General features: G+C 39.0%; 1 protein-coding gene across 2 annotated transcripts in view; it reads left to right on the top strand.

The window, feature by feature from the left end:
- Positions 1–20,442, top strand: part of CSMD3 (CUB and Sushi multiple domains 3) — a 931,825-nt gene that overhangs the window by 895,620 nt on the left and 15,763 nt on the right. For both annotated transcript variants that reach the window (XM_080646869.1, XM_080646870.1), the window contains 3 exons: positions 7,350–7,461; positions 11,754–11,933; positions 14,492–14,557. In XM_080646869.1, coding sequence (XP_080502995.1) covers positions 7,350–7,461; positions 11,754–11,933; positions 14,492–14,557 — 358 coding nt within the window. The remainder of the gene's footprint in view (positions 1–7,349; positions 7,462–11,753; positions 11,934–14,491; positions 14,558–20,442) is intronic.

Raw genomic sequence — 20,442 nt, 5'->3', positions numbered from 1 at the left:
AAAAGAAAAGGTGGACATAGCTGTGAGCACAGGAAAATACATAAGCAATAGGTAGTACATAAGAGAGGGTAAGTAAGAGTATGTGAGGTATAAATGAATAAACTCTACAAGAAGATGTGGGGGCAGTGGGAGAAAATAAAGATGAAACAGGTTAAAGGAGAGACAACTGAGACAAGAGCTCGCTATTACATAAAATGTGATTGTTCAATAAGGCAAAAAGACTAAAATGGTTTTGCTTTATAATGCACATATAATACATATTTTTTACATATTGTCATTGATGTGGGAAATATCTGAAAAAATAATTTAACCATAACCTATTGTTACACAACACATAGTTAGACTGTTCTATTACAATTCTTTAGCATGCCCAGCCATGTGTGGCTGACTTTCTTGTTCTCTCGTTTTCCCATTTAGATTTTATGTAGAGATTCAGCGAGTTTTTCATTACAGGGCCTAAGGGGAGCCAAAGTGCATACTGATTCTAAAAGGAAATTGTCAATTTACACATTACCCAGTTGCCTTGTTTTACAGGCTTTTCTAAGCTGTGCTATTTTATGTGAAATTCAGTGTGAACCTGAAGAACATCTATTTCTAAAGAAAGTATTCATCAAAGGTGCCATATTTTTGTTGCTAAAAATAGTTTTCGTTTACCTACAGTTCAGGCTCAGTATGAACATTGATTTGATAGCATTTCCAATTCTCCCAGTTGGCCTCAGGCCTCCCTAGATAATACAAAAGTGTAAAAAAGTGTCTCAGTCTCTATTATATTGGTGTTTTTAGAAAACTTTAGATTCATAAGTACATAAAAGGTTTTATCAGTTGATCTAAATCCTGAAAATTGGACAACTAGCTAAACAGCATTAGTCCTCATTATACAGACAAAGAAACTGAAACAGTTGTGACTCGGCTTTGATCACAAGTCATTGGCAATATCCTGAAAGAATACAGAATTGTGATGTTAATGTCTGTGCATCATATCAGGTGTTTTTTCTGAAAAACATGTGTCCTTTCTAATAAATACCTTTTAAGATCATGGAAATAGAAATGAGTAAAATTGAGTTTGGAATAGCTATCCAATGAAATTAATAGAATTATTAATTGAATTTTAAGAATTCTATTATAATCATTAAAAATGTTGTTACAGCACTAGCCAGTTTGGCTCACAGGATAGAGTATTGGCCCAAGAACTGAAGAGTCCTAGGTTCAATTCCGGTCAAGAGAACATACCTTGGTTGCAGGCTTGATTCCTGGCCCTAGTCGGAATGCATGCAGGAGGCAACCAATCGATGTGTTTCTCTTGTATCAATGTTTCCTTCTCTCTCTCTCCCTCCCTTCCACACTCTCTGAAAATCAATGGGAAAATGTACTCAGGTGAGGGTTAAGAAAAAAAGGTTGTTACAAACTTAACCTAGCCCCAAATTCATATTATTTGGCTAATAAAACTATATTAGATTATTATATTCAATCTAGGTAAATATGAATTTGACTAGATTTCAAATATGGTTAGGTATACATATAATTATATTAATTGCTATTATAATTGCAAATGATATATTGAGTATATTAAATTAAAGACATCAACTTTTGCCCAGCTGATGTTGCTCATTTGGTTGAGCATCAACCTATGAACCTGGAGACCATGGTTCGAGATTCCCAGTCAGGGCACATGCCCAGGTTGCAGGCTTGATCCCCAGTGTGGGGTAGGCAACCAGTCAATGATTCTCTCTCATCATCGATGTTTCTCTCTCTCTCCCCCCCTCTCCCTTCCTCTCTGAAATCAATAAAGATACATATTTTTTTAAAGACATTAACTTTTGCACATGCATATGGCTGGTATGTGAGTGTGTGTGTGTGTGTGTGTGTGTGTGTGTGTGTATATATATATATATATATATATATATACTAATTATATTTACTACTAGAGGCCCAGTGCATGAAAATTTATGCACTCGCGGGGGTGGGGGGTCCCCTCAGCCCAGTCTGCGCCCTCTTGCAGTCTGGGAGCCCTCGGGGGATGTCCACCTGCCAGCTTAGGCCTGCTCCCTGGGGAATTGGGCCTAAGCTGGCAGTCATACATCCCTCTGGCAGCCCAGGAGTCCTTGGGGGATGTCCACCTGCCAGCTTAGGCCCGCTTCCAGGCGGACATTCTTAGCACTGCCAAGGAGGCGGGAGAGGCTCCTGCTACCACACCTGTGCTCGCAGCCCTCAGCCCGGCTTGTGACTGAGCAGAGTTCCCCCTGTGGGAGCGCACTGACCACCAGAGGACAGCTCCTGTGTTGAGTGTCTGCCCCCTGGTGGTCAGTGTGCATCATAGCAACCAGTAGTTCCCCTGTTAGGGTCAATTTGCATATTACCCTTTTATTATATAGGACAGTGGTTGGCAAACTGCGGCTCGCTTGCTGCAGTTTGCTGCTCTGTTGACTAATGAGTTTGCCGACCACTGGGATAGGGGCTTAATCACAAGGAACAGCAACAGCCTGTAATTATTGGAATCGAGAGTCTAGGTCAGTGGTCGGCAAACTCATTAGTCAACAGAGCGTCAAATCGCGGCTTCCGAGCCGCAGTTTGCCGACCACTGATATAGGATAAGTGTATAATTATATTTACTAAATCTGTATAGAGCTAACAGAATTTTAAAAATTCTAGTTCTAACTAATATCAATTTATTGGTAGATTGTAATGAATATGGTCAGATGTAACTAGGAAAGGCATCTTTATCAGTTGAGAAAAACTCTTGCAAATAATATGTGGTTTTGAGCTAGCTTAAGCCTAAAGGCACTACGAATCAAATTTCGGGTATGTCTGAGACACAGAGAAGGAATTAAGTGAGAGTCATCAAGCCCAGAATTTAGGAACTGGACTACAGTACTCAGTCCTCACTCTCTGTGTTTACCACATTTTCTCTCTCTGCAGATTGGCCATATGGCCAGGGGTGCGTCATTTCTGTTAACATCTCAACCACATAGAGAAGTGATTAATTGCCTCAATCTCAGTTCCAAATTTCCAGAGAATCAGAATAGTACACCTTTTGTATCTATCTCTTGTTTTATCAGGTGGCCAATGGTGAGTTAAGTAAAAACAGCTATAGTAACCCCACTTCTGGGAGGGACAAGAGAAAGGAGAAAGTTATTAATTGCAATGGCATTTTCTTAATTTTCTCTTTAATGTGTTAATTTATTCACTTTCCTTTTCTACATAGATTTATAATAGATTTTTTGGACATAAATATAATTATTAATATATAAGAATAAATTACCTCTTGATAGAGATGATGATAACTCTAGTATTGAAAAATAATAATGAATATAATTTATCTTTTTATCTAAGATATTGGAAATTGGAACAATTTTTTTCTGGAAATAGATTGCTAGTGAAGGGAGCAGCTGTCAAAATGATTGATACAACACCTAGATTAATTATGGGATAAATGCCAAATACATATTTCTTTAACTATTTGACTAAAAGTAAGTGGCTAATGATGATGCTAGGGATATGGCCAGTGGTCAGATTATGGAGGCTTTTATCTGCTAAGGTAACACAAAGTAACTGTTTTCTCTGGGTGATAAGTCAATGAAGATTTAAGGATAATGATAAGGTCAAACTTTTAAGTTAAATCGATCACTGATTTGAGTGTGGAAAAGACATTTAATGGGGCCAAGAGTGGAGAAATAGAGACAAGTTAGATGATTATGATAATTGTCTATGCCAGTCTTTTTCGAAGTGTGGTTCATGACCAAGCAGCAGCAGCGTTACCTGGAAACTGGTTGGAAACGCAGATTCTTCCCTGTCAGAAAATTTAGAGGAGTGCTCAGCTACCTTTGTGTTTGAAGTCCCCCTGGTTATTATGACATCTGCTAAAGTTTGAGATCCAAAACTTGTAGAAAAGATGTTGAGGACTAAAACTGGTTATATAACTGGGAGAGAGAGAAAAGGGACACCTTGAGAAAAATTTAGGAGGTAAAATTGTCCAAATTTGGTGGTAGATGAAATGAGGGAAGATTTATGGGTGAAACGTGGCACCGTTAACTGAGATCTAGCCTAAAGTAGAATTGTAGGATGGATAGAGGTTTGAAGAACAGAATTGAAAAATCTACAATGATCAGTTACAGAATCCAGGCCATAGGAGAAAGTAAAAATCTGTAGCACCATATTGTACAACCTCAGGGAGTATGTAAACGGCATGCTCTGAGATATAAATGAAGGCCACTGTTTATATGGAATACAGCATTCTGGCATTGGGCAATACAGCAGCCTTGGACAATATGGGGCATTCGGGGGGTAAGAGATCTCCTAAAGGCTAAAGTGAATGTGTTATGAGAGACACAATACTAGGAAACTAGAAAGATAAAGGTTGTTATAAGAGAATGACTATTGGAATTGAATGTTTCTGGTGTAGCATGGTTCTGGCAGATAATGAGAGTGTGAGAAATAGTGGATTTAGCTAGTCTCAAGGTCCAAACAGAATCTTGTATTAAATTATGTCACATTAGGCTTAGCCTCATGTTGCTTGGGAGTAGGAACTAAGGGGGAAGCAGAAAGCAGGTATCTGTGTTAAGTACTAAGGCAGCGATTGAGCATTCTCAGCTTCCAGTTGTTGGGGAAGAATAAAGTGGCAGACCCTAACTATTCCTCCATCTCTAATCACTTAATAAATCATGGGGGTTTTTCTTGTAATTTATTTTGGGTAAACAACTTCCTTCCCCCATGTACTTCCACACGTTAGTCCAGCTTTTATCCACTCATTTCTAAAATGTTAGTGTCTGCCTTGCAATCAGAACTGCCATTCATCATTCATTTTGTTTAATAGTTTCTTCATACAATTTTCAGTTAATTTTCCAAAGATATTACTTTCTACATAACTTTTCACTTGCTCTTAAAGCTTTAGCAACGTTGCTTCTATTTAAAAAGGATTTCAAATGTCATGGCTTGCCATTTGAGACCCTTGATTCTTACTTATGTCTCTGACTTAATACTTATAGCTAGAATTTATTTAAAACTTATGTGCCATCCCTGTGTGGAGTAGATTATCTATCCTATTTTATTTAATCCTTAAAACAAATCTCAAGACAAATATTATCATCTTTATTTATAGATGGGAGGTTAAATCTCAAAGATGAGATATTTCTTATTTAAGTAAGATCAGATCTAAAGTAAAGCCAAGCATGGATTAGTCTGGGTTCTGTTTTCTTTTTTCTTTCTTTCTTTTAACATTTTTTATTTATTTTAGAGAGAAAGGGAGAGGAAGAGAGAGAGAGATAGAAACATCAGTGATGAGAGAGAATCATTTGATTGGTGCCTCTTGCATGCCCCCTACCGGGCATCAAGCCTGCAACTGGGGCACATGCCCTGACTGGGAATCGAACCCTGACTTCCTGGTCCATAGGTCGACACTCAACCACTCAGCCACACTGGCCAGGCTCTGTTTTCTTTTTAACTATATTTCATTGCATCCCATTTTAGCCCAGCTGTGTGAACTCTCCATGTCAACCAATGAAATGTACTCTCATTTCTCATAAACTACATGATGTATATTTTAATTTCCATACATTTTTCTCATCATTTTCTTACACTGTTTAATTTTATATCAGTTGCTCTCAAACTTTAATATTCGTTAAAATCACCTAGGAGGGCCCTGGCCAGTGTGGCTCAGTCAGTTGGGACATTGTCCCTTATACCACCAAGTGATCATGGGTTTGATTCCCCATCAGGGCACATGCCTAGGTTGCAGGTTCAATCCCTTATTGGGGAGTGTGTGGGAGGCAACCAGTTGATGTTTCAATCTCACATCAATATTCCTCTTTCTTTCTCTTTTCCTCTCTCTCCCATTCTCTCTCTCTAAAATCAATAAAAGCATGTTCTCAGGTGAGAATTTAAAAAAAATCACTTAGAAGGTTTGTTAAAATACAGATTGATAATCCCTACCCTAAGAGTTTCTGATTCAGTGGGTCTAGGGTAAGGTCCCAAAATTTTCATTTCTAACAAGTTCCTAGGTGATGGTAAGGTTACTGGTCTGGGGACCACACTTTTGAGAACCATTGTTGTATCTATTTATCTCTATCCCACATCCTTGAAAACTCAGTGGAAACTGCATGTCTTCCATTGCATATTTCTGTCGCCTTTACAATGTTCAGTAAACACTTTTATGTCTAATATCATATTGCATTTACTGTCCCCATATTCATTTTCCTCTTATGTTGTTAGTAATCTTTATTTCCATATCTATTTTTATCCACCTTAATTTATCTTTCTTAACCCTCTGTCTGTCTGTCTGTTATTCTATCCTGTATTCATATGTAACTTACTAGAGGCCTGGTGCATGAAATTCATGCACTGTGGGGGGGGGGGGGGTTGTCCCTTAGCCAAGCCTGCACCCTCTCCATTCTGGGACCCCCTGTGGGATTGGGCCTACACCGGCAGTCAGACACCTCTCTCACACCTGAGAATGCTGGCTCCCAACCGCTCACCTGCCTGCCAGCCTGATCACCCCCTAACTACTCCCCTGCCAGCCTGATGGACACCTGTTTCCCTGCCAGCCCGATTGCCCCCAACTGCCCTGCCCCGCAGGCCCGGTCACCCCCAACTGCCCTTCCCTGCCAGCCTGTTTGCCCCTAACTGCCCTGCCCTGCAGGCTAGTCACCCCCAACTGCCCTGCCCCGCAGGCCTGGTCGCCCCAACTGCCCTGCCCTGCAGGCCTGGTTGCCCCCAACTGCCCTCTCCTGCCGGCCTGGTCTCCCCTAACTTCCCTCCCTTGCCAGTCCAGTTGCCCCTAACTTCCCTCCCCTGCCAGCCTGGTCTCCCCTAACTTCCCTCCCTTGCCAGTCCAGTTGCCCCTAACTTCCCTCCCCTGCTGGCCTGGTCGCCTCTCACTGCCCTCCCCTGCAGGCTTGGTCGCCCTAACTGACCTCCCCTGCTGACCTGATTGCCCACAACTACCCTCCCCTGCTGGCCATCTTTTGGTGGCCATCTTTGACCACATGGGGGCGGCCATCTTGTGCAATGGAGTGAGGGTCAATTTGTATATTACCCTTTTATTAGATAGGATTGACTTTTTGGTACCTATATATCTTCTTCATATTTCGGCAAAAAGTTTGGCATCTTTGTATACTTTGGGTACTCAAATATTTGATGATGTTATATACACAAAGAGATCTATGCTTTTTTCTTTAGCCTTGATTTCCCCCCCAATTTTATTTTAAATCAGATTTCAATTTCTTTTTCCTCCAACTTTTATGATGCATAATTTCTTTTGAAAACATTTTCTCATTCAAACTTCTTTTTTTAACCATATTTGAAGTTGCATTGGAACATTTGTTGTTGTTTCTTTTTTCTTCTGTAATTTTCTGCAGGTAGGGAGTGTTGTACAGTTTCATTGCAAAAAAGGACACCTTCTCCAGGGGTCTACGACACGCACCTGCCTGCCAGACCTCACGTGGAGTGGAATTCAGCCCGAGTGCATACGTAAGTATTGTGGCTAAGAAATTATACTTATCACAGAAGAATTTATATGCATTTTCCTTCTAATTGTGAAAATAAATATATATCCATACCATACATGCATCACATTGATGCTTTAGACTACTATAAAACATAATTCATGTATATATGTTTATTACTATATCATAACCCTATGTCCATCGGGAAGCATTCTTTCTAAAGAAGGCAGAAGGCATGAGGTATAATTTTATTCTTCTCTAAAAGCTCCTGTAACTGTGTTCAGTTTAGTCACCTGGTAATTTTAAATGATGATTATTTTTTAGATTTATAGATCTACACTGTGAATCTGAAATACTCAGATATAGGAGGCTCCTACATAGTGACTCTTAATCTTATCACTTGTGAAACTCTCTGAGCATCTGAGGAATGCTAAAACAAAAACACGTAAGGAAATGTACACCTTGACCATGAATTTGAATATTATTTCAGGATTTCCTGGAGCTGGTAAATGTGCACTGACTCTAAATTGAGAACAGTTGCTGTACAAATTAAATTAGAATGAAATTCAAAGTCACTAAACAATCTTTTCTAACAGTTAGTAATAAATTTTAGCTGATGAGTTATTTATCTCTTCTTTCCCTCCCACCTCCTTTTTTATCTCCTCCTCCATCTTTATACATTCTGATCCTCTTGGGGAAAGAAAAAAGAGTGAGAGGAAGGAGAATGGTAGATAACTTTTAGGATTTGCTGAAGTTAAATAAAAACCTACAAATGTACTCTAGCCCTGTTCTTAGCCACTCAAATGATCACGGGAGCCCCTGTGGACCTGAAGCTTGCTGAAAAGCACCCAAACACTCCAATGAGTCGTGTCATAAGCTGCTTGGTTTATATTTAAATATGGAAAATCTCTTAAAAAAGAATTCCTCAGTGTGTACGTTAGAACAGCTGTGTGGGATGTAGCTAGGTATTTCATAGTAAATCAAGATTCTCTGATGACCTACATTTAGAACATGATGATTTAAATGAAGATAAACAGCTTCGGTTACTGCAAAGCATCTCAGAATTTTAATATGTGCTTAATGTGGGGGTTAAGAATGTAGCAGAGAGAGAAACCAAGATGGTGGCATAGGTAAACACCTAAACTGCTGCCTTGCACAACAATTTCAAAACTACAACTAAAAGACAAAATGGACATCATCCAGAACCACAGGAAGGCTGGCTGAGTGGAAATTCTACAACTAGAAGGAAAGAGGAAAGCACACTGAGACTCAGAAGAGCTGCAGGAGGCAGAGGTACTGAGATGCACGTGCAGAGAGGACTGGCAACTGAGTGTGCGGCTGGCCTTCTCAAGCGGGAGGGAGACAAAAGCTCCCAACTGCACTGAACTCCAGTTCCGGGTGAAACTCTGGGGACCCAGACTCATATGGGGAGAAACTGGACTGTCTGGGAGCAGGTGGAACTCGAGGACGGCTTTCTCTCAGAGGTGCTTGCAGCGATTACCACAGGACACTGAGACACAGGGGCCTATTAGGGCAGGGCTGATGGGAAACCAATGCTGTCTGCTCCGCCCTGAGACTCCACCCCATCCAAGCTGAGCACAGAGGCTTTTGCAAGTCTTGTCTCATAAGGGTATCTTCAGCACAGAAGTTCTCCCAGCATAGACACAGCTGATCCTCACAGCCAATTGGCCTGGATGTCAATTCCTCCCAGTGACACCAACAACAATCAAGGCTTAACTACAACAAGGCTGTGCACACAGCCCACAAAAGGGTGCACCAAGAGTGTCCACCTTAGGTAACTGGGGAGGCTGAGTCACTGGGCCATATAGGACACCTAGCACACAAAGCCACTCTATCAACTCAGGGAAGCAGCCAAAATATGAAGACAAAGAAACAGGTCACAAATGAAAGAAATGGAGGAAAGCAAATGACTGGATATAGAGTTCAAAACCACGGTTATAAGGTTTTTCAAGAATTTCCTAGAAAAAGCCGATAAATTTAGTGAGACCCTCGAGGATATGAAAAAGGACCAACTAGAAATTAAGCATACACTGACTGAAATAAAAAATATTATACAGAGATCTAAAAGCAGACTAGAGGATTGCAAGAATCAAGTCAAAGATTTGAAATACAAAGAAGCAAAAAACACTCAACCGGAAAAGCAAAAAGCAAAAGAATCCAAAAATGTGAAGATAGTGTAAGGAGCCTCTGGGACAACTTGAAGCATACCAACATCAGAATTATGGGGGTGCCAGAAGAAGAGAGAGAGCAAAATACTGAAAACCTATTTGAAGAAATAATGCCTGAAAACTTCCCCCACCTGGTGAAAGAAATAGACTTACAAGTCCAGGAAGCGCACAGAACCCCAAACAAAAGGAATCCAAAGAGGACCACACCAAGACACATCATAATTAAAATGCCAAGAGCAAAAGACAAAGAGAGAATATTAAAAGCAGCAAGAGAAAAACAGTTAGTTACCTACAAGGGAGCACCCATACGACTGTCAGCTGATTTCTCAACAGAAACTATGCAGGCCAGGCAGGAGTGGCAAGAAATATTCAAAGAGATGAATAGCAAGAACCTACAACCAAGATTACTCTACCCAGCAAAGCTATCATTCAGAATTGAAGGTCAGATAAAGAGCTTCACAGATAAGAAAAAGCTAAAGGAGTTCATCACCACCAAACCAGTATTATATGAAATGCTGAAAGGTATTCTTTAAGAAGAGGAAGAAGAAGAAAAAGGTAAAGATAAAAATTATTAACAACAAATACATATCTATCAACAAGTGAATCTAAAAATCAAGTGAATAAAAAAATCTGATGAACAGAATAAACTGGTGAATATAATAGAATCGGGCATAGAAAGGGAGTGGACTGACAATTCTCGGGGGGAAAGGGGTGTGGGGGGTTCGGGAAGAGACTGGACAAAAATCATACACCTATGGATGAGGACAGTGTGGGGGAGGGTAAGGGCATGGGGTGGGGTGGGAACTGGGTGGAGGAGAGCTATGGGGGAAAAAAGAGGAACAATTGTAATAATCAGAACAATAAAGATTTATTAAATTAAAAAAAAAAGAATGTAGCAGAGACAGACTTTGTGTTTACCCTTAGCAATCCCCCTTGAGGATTAAATTTCATTAACTGAATTGAATTAAATATAAACCATGTAATACAATGTTTATCACAGTGTTAAAAAATGTTATTTATAGCTTTGTAAATCTCCTTTGGGAAATTTATTTTCCAAACAAACTTGTCCCCAGGATACTTTTCTCAGAGACCACCTTTAAGAATTTTTATCCATGAACAAGTGATCAGAATTGTTTTATTTAGGGAAAAAATTCTTGTAGCATCTATTTCTGATTGAGAAAGGCATGGTCTTTAAAATACACAAAACAGGTGAACTGGGGGTCAGGGCCAAGAAGTGCCGTAAGTATAGGTGGAGTGGAATCAAGGTAGAGAATAGGAGTGAGAGGAAATGAAAAAAGGAGACAAAAAATTAAATGATTGAAAAAATACTGCTAGCATATAAATAAAAAATATGACCAGAAAAGTTCATATGTAGAAAAAATGTTGAATTGTACTTTCTACATTAGGAATTAGTAATATCAGAATGACATAATAAGCTGTGGTTGGATTTAACTTTAGGAAAAAATGTTTAAAGTAAATGTAATACATTTTAAAAATAATAAAGTAATATTTTATAAACTGGCATAGAAAATTTGAGTTTGAGAAACTTTAAGAAGTATTTTACGCCGGAACCGGTTTGGCTCAGTGGATAGAGCGTTGGCCTGCGGACTGAAGGGTCCCGGGTTCGATTCCGGTCAAGGGCATGTACCTTGGTTGCGGGCACATCCCCAGTGGGGGGTGTGCAGGAGGCAGCTGATCGATGTATCTCTCTCATCGATGTTTCTAGCTATCTATCCTCTCCCTTTCCTCTCTGTAAAAAATCAATAAAATATATTTAAAAAAAAAAAAGAAGTATTTTACCATGAGACCTTTAAAATGTTAATATGTATTGTGACTCTCTAAAATGATGATGTAGTCTACATTTATGAGCTTAATTATCCACAGTCTTTTTCCCCCTCAGTTTACCTATTAACATAATGTTCAACAGAAGATTGTTTAGAAAATGCTAGTCTATGAAATCAGAATGTATATTTACATTCATGTATTTCCTTTGATTCATTAAGTAATTATTTTAAACTATATTTATATAAAGGCATTGACATGCCCTTAAAAATATATCATGACTCCAGACTCAAAATTTTCTTAACATGTCTATAAAAATGAACATTTTTCTCTTTTTTTAATATAGCCCACAGCTGTAAGCAGCCAGAAACTCCTGTTCATGCAAATGTAGTAGGAATGGACCTTCCATCCCATGGGTATACACTAGTTTATACCTGTCAGCCTGGCTTCTTCTTAGCAGGTGGAACAGAACATAGGGTGTGTAGATCTGATAACACCTGGACTGGAAAAGTTCCTGTTTGTGAAGGTAAGTTTTTTTCCTATAAAACCTTTCACAGAAGATATCGTATTATTTTGATCTCCCTCAGATAAAAGAGACAGAAAGCATATAAATTAAATTAGCTTAGGAGCAAGGGAAATTTGTTGGCCAACTCTAAGGAAAGGAGTGATCTACATACTTCTGATCCCAGAGGCACAAAAATATTATTCAGGTCTTTATAGCTTCTTTTCCATGTTCTGGTGTTTGTTTTTGCCCTTATTACTTCTAGTTTTCTATTCATGGTAGGTGTACTAGTTTCATAGGGCTAACCATAACAAAATACCACAAGCTGGGTGGCTTGAAAGACTAGAAATTTATTCTGTCACACTTCTGGAGGTTAGAAGTCCAAAATCAGTAGGCCCAAGTGCCCTCTGCAGGCTCTAAGGAGAATCATTCCTTACCTCTTCTAAACTGATGGCTTCTGGCTATTCTTGGCATTCCTTGGCTCAGACCTGCCTCATCTCAATTTCTGCTTTCATCACATGGCCTGTTCTTTGTATCCCTGTATGTCCTCTCTTCTTATTATAAATACATCAGTCATTTGATTTAGGGATTATTTCACCTTAAGAGCCCAAAATAATTATATAAGCAAAGGCCTGCTTTCCAAATAAGGTCATATTCTGAGGTTACTGGTGAACATACAATTGGGGAGATACATGCTTCAACCCACCACAGTGAAAAAAAATGCTTCCAGCATTCCTGGCCTCATACACTTCTGGCTCACACCCTGGTAAAAAAGAATCTTTCCCAAAGCTTGGTCATGAAAGCACTATTAAGGAGTTCCATTGTCACCGTTTTGAACAGAGTCCATTTCCAAGTCCATTACTCAGCCCAAGTGATATGGTATGTTGACCTTTTCTAGGTATAGTGTCAACCGCTCTTGCTGCTTTGTCAGGACAGTCCCCATCTAGACAAGATCTGAGGAATTTATGGGAGGGAATAGGGTTAGGTTTCCAAAAGAAGGAGCAAAGGAAATTTTTTTTCAGATTTTTTGATAAAGTTATCAATAAACTATCTTTTTCTTTTATTTTTCATTTTTTTTCAGACCTTCTAAATCTTGATCTCTTGCAGCATTCACAAATGTTAATGACTTTATCCTTCTTGAAATGTTTTTACTCTCTTTTAGCTAGAACATTACTGTTTTTAATTTTTTATGGTAGAAATCTCTACAGTGTGAGATAATATTATTTTGTTTACTTGTCATTGTGTTTCTTCACTCTCTGCCCTTTCATCTGCTCCTCCCCAACTAGAATATAATATCAATAAAAACTTTACTTTTTACAACTGTGATTTTAACATCTAGATCAGTTCCTTGCATGTGAAGGTGTTAAAGAATATTTGAGTAAATAAATATATTATTCTCTCATAATTATGGCTGTCTGGTCTCCATTTCTCTTATTATTTTGTATCCATGATTTTCTAAAGGCTTGGTTCTTAGCCATCTCTTTGTTTTACTCTATATTCTCTCCCTAGATAAGGTCATTTAAGCCAATGGCTTCAACAGTCTCCTTTATGGAGATTATTTGCAGATTAATATTTATAGTTTATGTTTCTTCCCTTTGCTTCAGAATTTATATTCACTTGCTTACTTGATGTGTCTTCTTGAATTCCTCAGAGACATTTCAATACTCAATATATGCAAATCTAAACCCATAAATTTTTTTCACCGAAGTCTTCATTTGGTATTCTCTATCTTAGTGGTACCATCGTCATATAGTACATAGACATCTAGTAGTCAGCTTTGACACCTTCTTATCCCTTTAAACCCACCAGTATTTCAATAGTTTTTTATTTTATCTGCTTTTCTGTTTTATCTTCACTACTACTGTAGTCTCACTAAAGATTATCTCTACTGGGACCATTGCTGCAGCCTTCTAACTTCCCTGCCCATGTCTATATCCACTTCTTTCCAAATTGTTCTCCATCTTTCAGCCAGAGTGATGTTCAACCACATAACCTCCCACTCAAACCTTTTAAAGACATTGCATTGTCCTTAGTTTTTATGGCCTGCAATCACTACCTTTCATCATTCTTATAGCTTTCCAGGCACATCGAACTCCACACAGGATTTGTTTGGTTTTTGGGCTACCTGTGGTGTGACTTAAAGTTTAGTTTTAAGTTTTCTCCATTGAGCCTACCCAATTTCTTATGACTCTATGTGCTATCTCAACATTGTTTTATTATTTGTAAACAAATGATTTCTGCCTTTTTGCAACAGGAACATACTCTCAGCCCTCAGCTTTTATGTTGGAATCAACTGCTTCCATGATGGATATGCCCCTAAAATAACAAATAGCATCCATCATGTGGCAGCACTAATCTCCCCCTTGTTTCTCTGGACCATAGGAGGGGTAATTACTGCAACTGCTGGCTCTAAAACAGGAGTGTTGAGTGGAGACAGACATACTATGATGAACAGGACATATTGGAGAAAAGTATATGATATGTCAGAGAATAAATTTGACAGGGGATCACGTTTTGGGGGGTGTATGTAAGTGTTATTAATTATATTAACTTTTATAAACATTTTTTATTTCTATCCATAGCTGGTTCCAAAATATTGGTGAAAGACCCCAGACCTGCACTCGGAACACCCAGCCCGAAGTTAAGTGGTTAGTAACTTCAGTTGTTTTTCTAAAAGCCATGATACCTAAAATGACTATTTGTTTATAAGAATAAATTTCAGTATTGAAAACTATGTATTTGACAATTTGGAATTTGATAGCTTGTGTTATGAGATATTGAATTTCCAGCAGTATAATACTATGACATGTTACAATAATAGCAATTATTTTATTTAAAATGTTTAATAAATGGAATGTTATATAAAATTTTTAATTATAGATTTTTAACAAAATGCACTTGTTATGTGATTAAAAGTTTAGGAACTTCTAGTACTCATTCAGTTTGTTTTCAGTTATTAGATTTAAAAAGCGAATTTTTAAAACCTGGCATAGTCATTAAAACATGGACTTGGAAGTCTAACAACATTAATGTAATTCCTATGTTATACACTCCCTACCCTATGGCTTTGGAGAAGACTCTAAAGATCAATGGAAAAAATATCCTTGGGTGAGGATAAAAAAAAATAGTAAGGGGTCATATATGAAAGCTTCTCTTTTAGTATTAGTCAATATCTTATTTATGTTGATATAAATGAAAAGCTACTAATAAAATTAAAGGCTAAGAGTCTAATCTTTACCTTGGAGATAGATTGGCCCAGTTGTATTGAATCAGGAAGAGTGATAGGATCTCATTTTAGTTGGGTTCAGAAATTCTCAATGTACATGTTACAAAACTGGAGTGCTCCCAAAACTCTAAGACACTGATTTATTCAATACTCAACAGTAACAGACAGAATGTCACTAAGGCAGTCAAATAGTACCTATATATATAAAAAGGCAGCTACCATAACGGCCATAACAACCTAACAACCAGTTGCTAAGATGCCTACTGTGACCAGTGAACCGGCCCAATCAGGGGGTGGGGCTGGTGGCCAGGGGCCATCCTCTCGGCCCCTCCCTGCTGCCGGCCTGCCCCTGATCAGACTCTTCCACACCGATCAAGAGTGGGGCCTGCTGGCCAAATGCCCCCTCCCTTCCCCCCTGGCCAGCCATGCCCCTGATCACCACCCCACCTCAATAGGGGGCAGGGCTGGCCAGCCAACCTCCTGGAGCCCCTCCCCCCAGCTGGCCACGCCCCCTATGAGCCCCCCACCATCCTGATCGGCCCCCAACCCCTCTCCCTGGCCAGCCCCACCCCTGATCGTCCCCCCCACCATGATAGGGGGCGGGGCTGGCCGGCCAATCTCCTGCAGCCCCTCCCCCCACTCACCCTCACCCCAGATCAGCCCCTCCACCCTAATCAGAGGCAGGGCCGGCTGGCCAACCACTCATGGCCCCTCCCCCAGGCTGCTGGCCCCCAATCAGGACCCCCCACCCATCCCATTTGGGGGCAGGGCTGGCCAGCCCACTGCCCACAGCCCCTCCCCATGACCTGCCCTGCTCCCAATCAGCCCCCCAACCCAATTGGGGTCAGGGCCAACTGGCCAATCTCCCACGGCCCCTTCCCCCAGCCAGCCTGGCCCTGATCGGGGGCCCTGATTGGGCCCTGATCCAGTCGGGCTGACTGGCCAAACTCCCGCCATCTCCTCCTCCTGACAGGCCCAGCCCCTATCTGCCCCGATTGGGGCTGGGCCGGCCGTACCCCACCCATGCAAGAATTTGTGTACTGGGCCTCTAGTGTCAACATAAGAGAGGAAGGTGAGCAATAGAGTCAGACAACCATAATGGTCAATCAATGCACAGAATTTCCCAAGAGAAATGCTTTATTGGGGAGCAGATGGATGCTCTGAATAATAACTCCAGCACATCAAGTATAAATCTGGACTGTCCTGGACAAAACATTACAGTGATGACCAATAAATAAATCAGGCAGACAAAATAAAACAATATGGAAGAACTAAATACCATAATGAGTTCAACTAATATTCAATAGTAAAGATTTCTGCATTAAACAATTATAGAATATATGCTTTCCTCAAAGGCACATAGGACAGCTATAACAATTAATCATATATTAAGTAATAAATAAATCTACACAAATTTCAAAACACAATCTTTTCTGATCATGATACAGTTAAAAGTTAATAAGAAAATGAATACATTTTAAAAATTCTTGAATGCTTGGAAATTAAGAACAGAATTTATGCCGATGAATAAATCATGAAGTAAAGATGAAATTAAAATGAAAAACGTAACACTAGAGTTTAGTTATTTTGAAATCTAAATATCTGAATTTGGGCACTGAAGCAAAAGAAGAGTTGTGAAGGGAATTCATACACTTTAATCCTTCCATTAGAAAAGAAGAAAGCCTCAGAATTAGTGAGTTAAGTGATTCTGTTAAGAAGATATAAAAATTTTAACAGAAAAACCAAAAGAAAGCATAAATCAAGGCAATAAAAATGAACAAATAAACCCCAAAAATATAGTAGAAAAATCTAAACCAAGCCAAAGGTACTTGTTTGAAAAAACAAAGTGAAAATTTTCTGGTAAGATGGATCAAGAAAATAAATAATATAATAAAACTAAGTGTGAACATAACTACAGAGAGTAGATAAATGAGAAATACATTAATCAAAAAGTATCAAAACTTTCTTTATAAAAATTAAACAAAATGAATAAATTACTAGAAAAGTATATTTTATCAGATCTAACTAATAAACCTGAGTAATTCTATAACAAAATAGTAGTTAAAACTATTTCCACAAAGAAAAAACAGATGTATATGGCTCTGCTGATGAGTTATACCAAATTTTAAAGGAACAGAACAGATCGTCCAGTTTTACAAAAACTCATCCAGTCAATAAAACTCATTCTATGGTTACCACAAAACTACTAACTCAGTAAATACATAAAAAAGAAAAACTACTGACCCATTTGACTCAAGATTAAAGATGAAAAAAAATTCTGCACAAAATCTTAGCAAATAAAATACATTATAATAAAGATGACACATCCAATTGGGGTCATGATAAACATACATAAATATGTTTATGTTAAATAATTCTTAAATGTAATCTATCACCTTAAGTGATTAACATGTGCCCAGCTAGTGTGGTTCATTGGTTCAGTGTCAACCCATGAACCAGTAGGTCATGGTTTGATTCCCAGTCAGGACACATGCCTGAGTTGCAGGTTCAATCCCTGGTGGAGGACATGAAGGAGGCAGCTGATTGATGGTTCTCTTTCATCATTGATGTTTCTATCTCTCCCTTACTCTCTCTAAAATAAATTTTTTTAAAAGAGAGATTAACATGCAAAAAATATGATCATTATAATAATTGTACCAAAAATACTTTCTGAGATTTTACATATATTTATGCTTTTTTAAAACCTTTTAATAAATTAAAAGGAAAGGAATTTCTTTAACTCAAGTAAAGGTATCTATAGCACTAGAGCGATGTCATCCTAAGTGGCAAAATATTAGAAGCATTTCATTTAAAGTCATGAATGAGTCAAAGTGATTAGATTGCTAAAAAGAAACATTCTATGCAGGCTGATACCTGGGCTGAGTGGGGGGTGGAGGGATTGAGCAAAAAAGGAAAAAAAAAAGGGGGACATTAGTGTGGGGATTGCTGGAGGAGGGCATAGGAGGATTAATGGTGATGGATGGAGACTTGGAGTGGTGAGCACACAATACAATGTACAGATGATCTGTTATGGAATTGTGCACTGAAACCTGGATAATTTTCTTAACCAGTGCCACCCCAATAAATTCAATAAAAAGGGGAAAAATGAAGGAAATGTGTCAGTGGTTCAAAGTCAGGAGCATAGCACTCTATTTGGCAAAGACGTGAAGCCTCTGAAGAAAAGTTTATATTCAAATGTGTTGGAAGAAAGGATCATGACTATCATTGTTTTCCTCCTTTTCATTGATAACCACATCAATGGTAGTTGGATGACACTTTAGAGTTTATAAAGAACTACCAAATACACAATCACATTTAAATCTCAAAATAAACTTAACAATAGAAAGTATTATCATTCCCATGTACATAAGGATTTAGATGAACAAATAGTGTCTGTCTCTCCTGCCCTATAATGAGTTATATTTCTCAGTTATGTATGGGGTAGGGGGTGGGGGAGAGGTGGTGCTGGCATGCTGGAGTTTGCAAGTTCAGGGTTACCATAGCCAATTTTTAAAAAATACATTTTTATTGATTTCAGAGAGGAAGGGAGAGGGAGAGAGAGAGAGAATCATTGATTGGCTGCCTCCTGCACACCCCTAACTGGGGATCGAACCCACAACTCAGGCATGTGCCCTTGACCAGAATCAAAACCAGGACCCTTCAGTCCTCAGGCTGATGCTCTATCCACTGAGCAAAATCAGCTAGGGCTCACCATAGCCAATTCTGTGCATTCTTCCTAACTACAATCAGTGCTGTCTTGTTCATAGTTTGAAATCTGCCATTATGGGAATATTTACACTATAGAAATCAGTAAATACTACAAATCTTTTGTTGTTGCTGTTCTGGAGAGTCAGGTATTAAACATTTACTACCACATCAATGATTAATCCTGATGCAGTGTGCTTTGCTGCAGCTGCTACCTGCCTCTTTCTATTGCTGTTTCTCCTGTCACTAGATTCTCTTTATCTCCTTCAACCAACACTCCTTAATTTTTCTAAGCACCATGCACAAGATCATTAGGTGTAGCAGATTTTCATTAAAGGGTCAGGGGGGCAGAGTAATCACAGTGTGGGGCAGGGGAAATGAGCAATCACAGGCGACAACAACACGTATGTTTTGAGTGCGTACTATTTGCCAGAACACTTCCCCTTACTCCTGTTATCTCTACAACTCAGAGTCTGTTATTCCAAATTCCTGATTTTTGTAATGCAGGACAATTTAGCTCCTTACTCACTCCTGCAAACTTGTTCTAGGTATACTGCTTTGTTTTAAATCTGATCACTTTAATGCTTTTTATTGATTTTTTTTGAGAGAGAGAGAGAGACATCGATTTGTTGTTCCACTTATGTATGCATTTATGGGTTGATTCTTGTATGTGTCCTGATTAGGATTGAACCTGCAACCTTGGTGTATCTGGACAGTGCTCTACCAACTGAGCTACCCAGTCATGGCTCGATATACTTTTTTAAGTTAAAAACTCGTTATGGTGCTTAGTGAAATCAGGGGCTTTGTCCATATTCGCTGTATCAAATTTTTAGGCAAGGTCTGCCTATGCATACAGAGCATAACTGTGTAGTGTGAGGTTTGGAGAGAAAATGCCACTAGAAGGATGACTTGGCAAAGTTCACAGGGTCAGGAGCATGGATTTTTTCATGATATTAACTACATGTCTGCCAAATGTATGTTTTATTAGCAACTACGCAGTGAGGTATAATATCTAAAGTTTCTCTATTTTATCTTCATAATAGTACTAATAATAGAGAAGATTAGATGAAAAATGTGAATGACTTAAGTAAAGAAAGAAAGCTTTTCCCTAAATCCATGCCATTCACTCACTCACCAAACAGCCAAGGTTCCATTGAATAGCTGATTTCTGGGAGGGCTGGGGCAGGGAGGGGGGCTTTATTCTGATGTATAGGATTAATGGAAATTTCGCTAACACAAAGAGTGTTTTTTCTTTAGATGAAAGTTTTATAACATTGAGAATGTTCTTTGGTTCTGCTACAATTTGTCTCTCTCCCAAAGAAAGACAATTCTAGTGACAGTTCTTTATCCTCAGAGCTGTGAATATGGTGGAGCCAGCTCTTCCTCAGGAGCATCCGTTGTTGGAATAACTGAACTAGCATTCTGTTTAGGGGACAAAGGCATGTCCCTCCTGACAGTCTTCCAGGGCTATTTTGCAAGGAGGGTTTAATCTCTATGTCCTTCCTCCAATGAATCTATTCCCACTGCTAGGAGAAGAGCAGTCCTCTTGGGACTGGTATATAGACTGACTTGACTCAATAAAATCATTATTCTTCCTGAAAT

Source organism: Plecotus auritus (genome assembly GCF_963455305.1).
Source record: "Plecotus auritus genome assembly, chromosome: 11".
NCBI lineage: Eukaryota > Metazoa > Chordata > Mammalia > Chiroptera > Vespertilionidae > Plecotus > Plecotus auritus.
The sequence above is the reverse complement of the archived record's forward strand: the minus strand, read 5'-3'. Positions and strand labels throughout refer to the sequence as shown.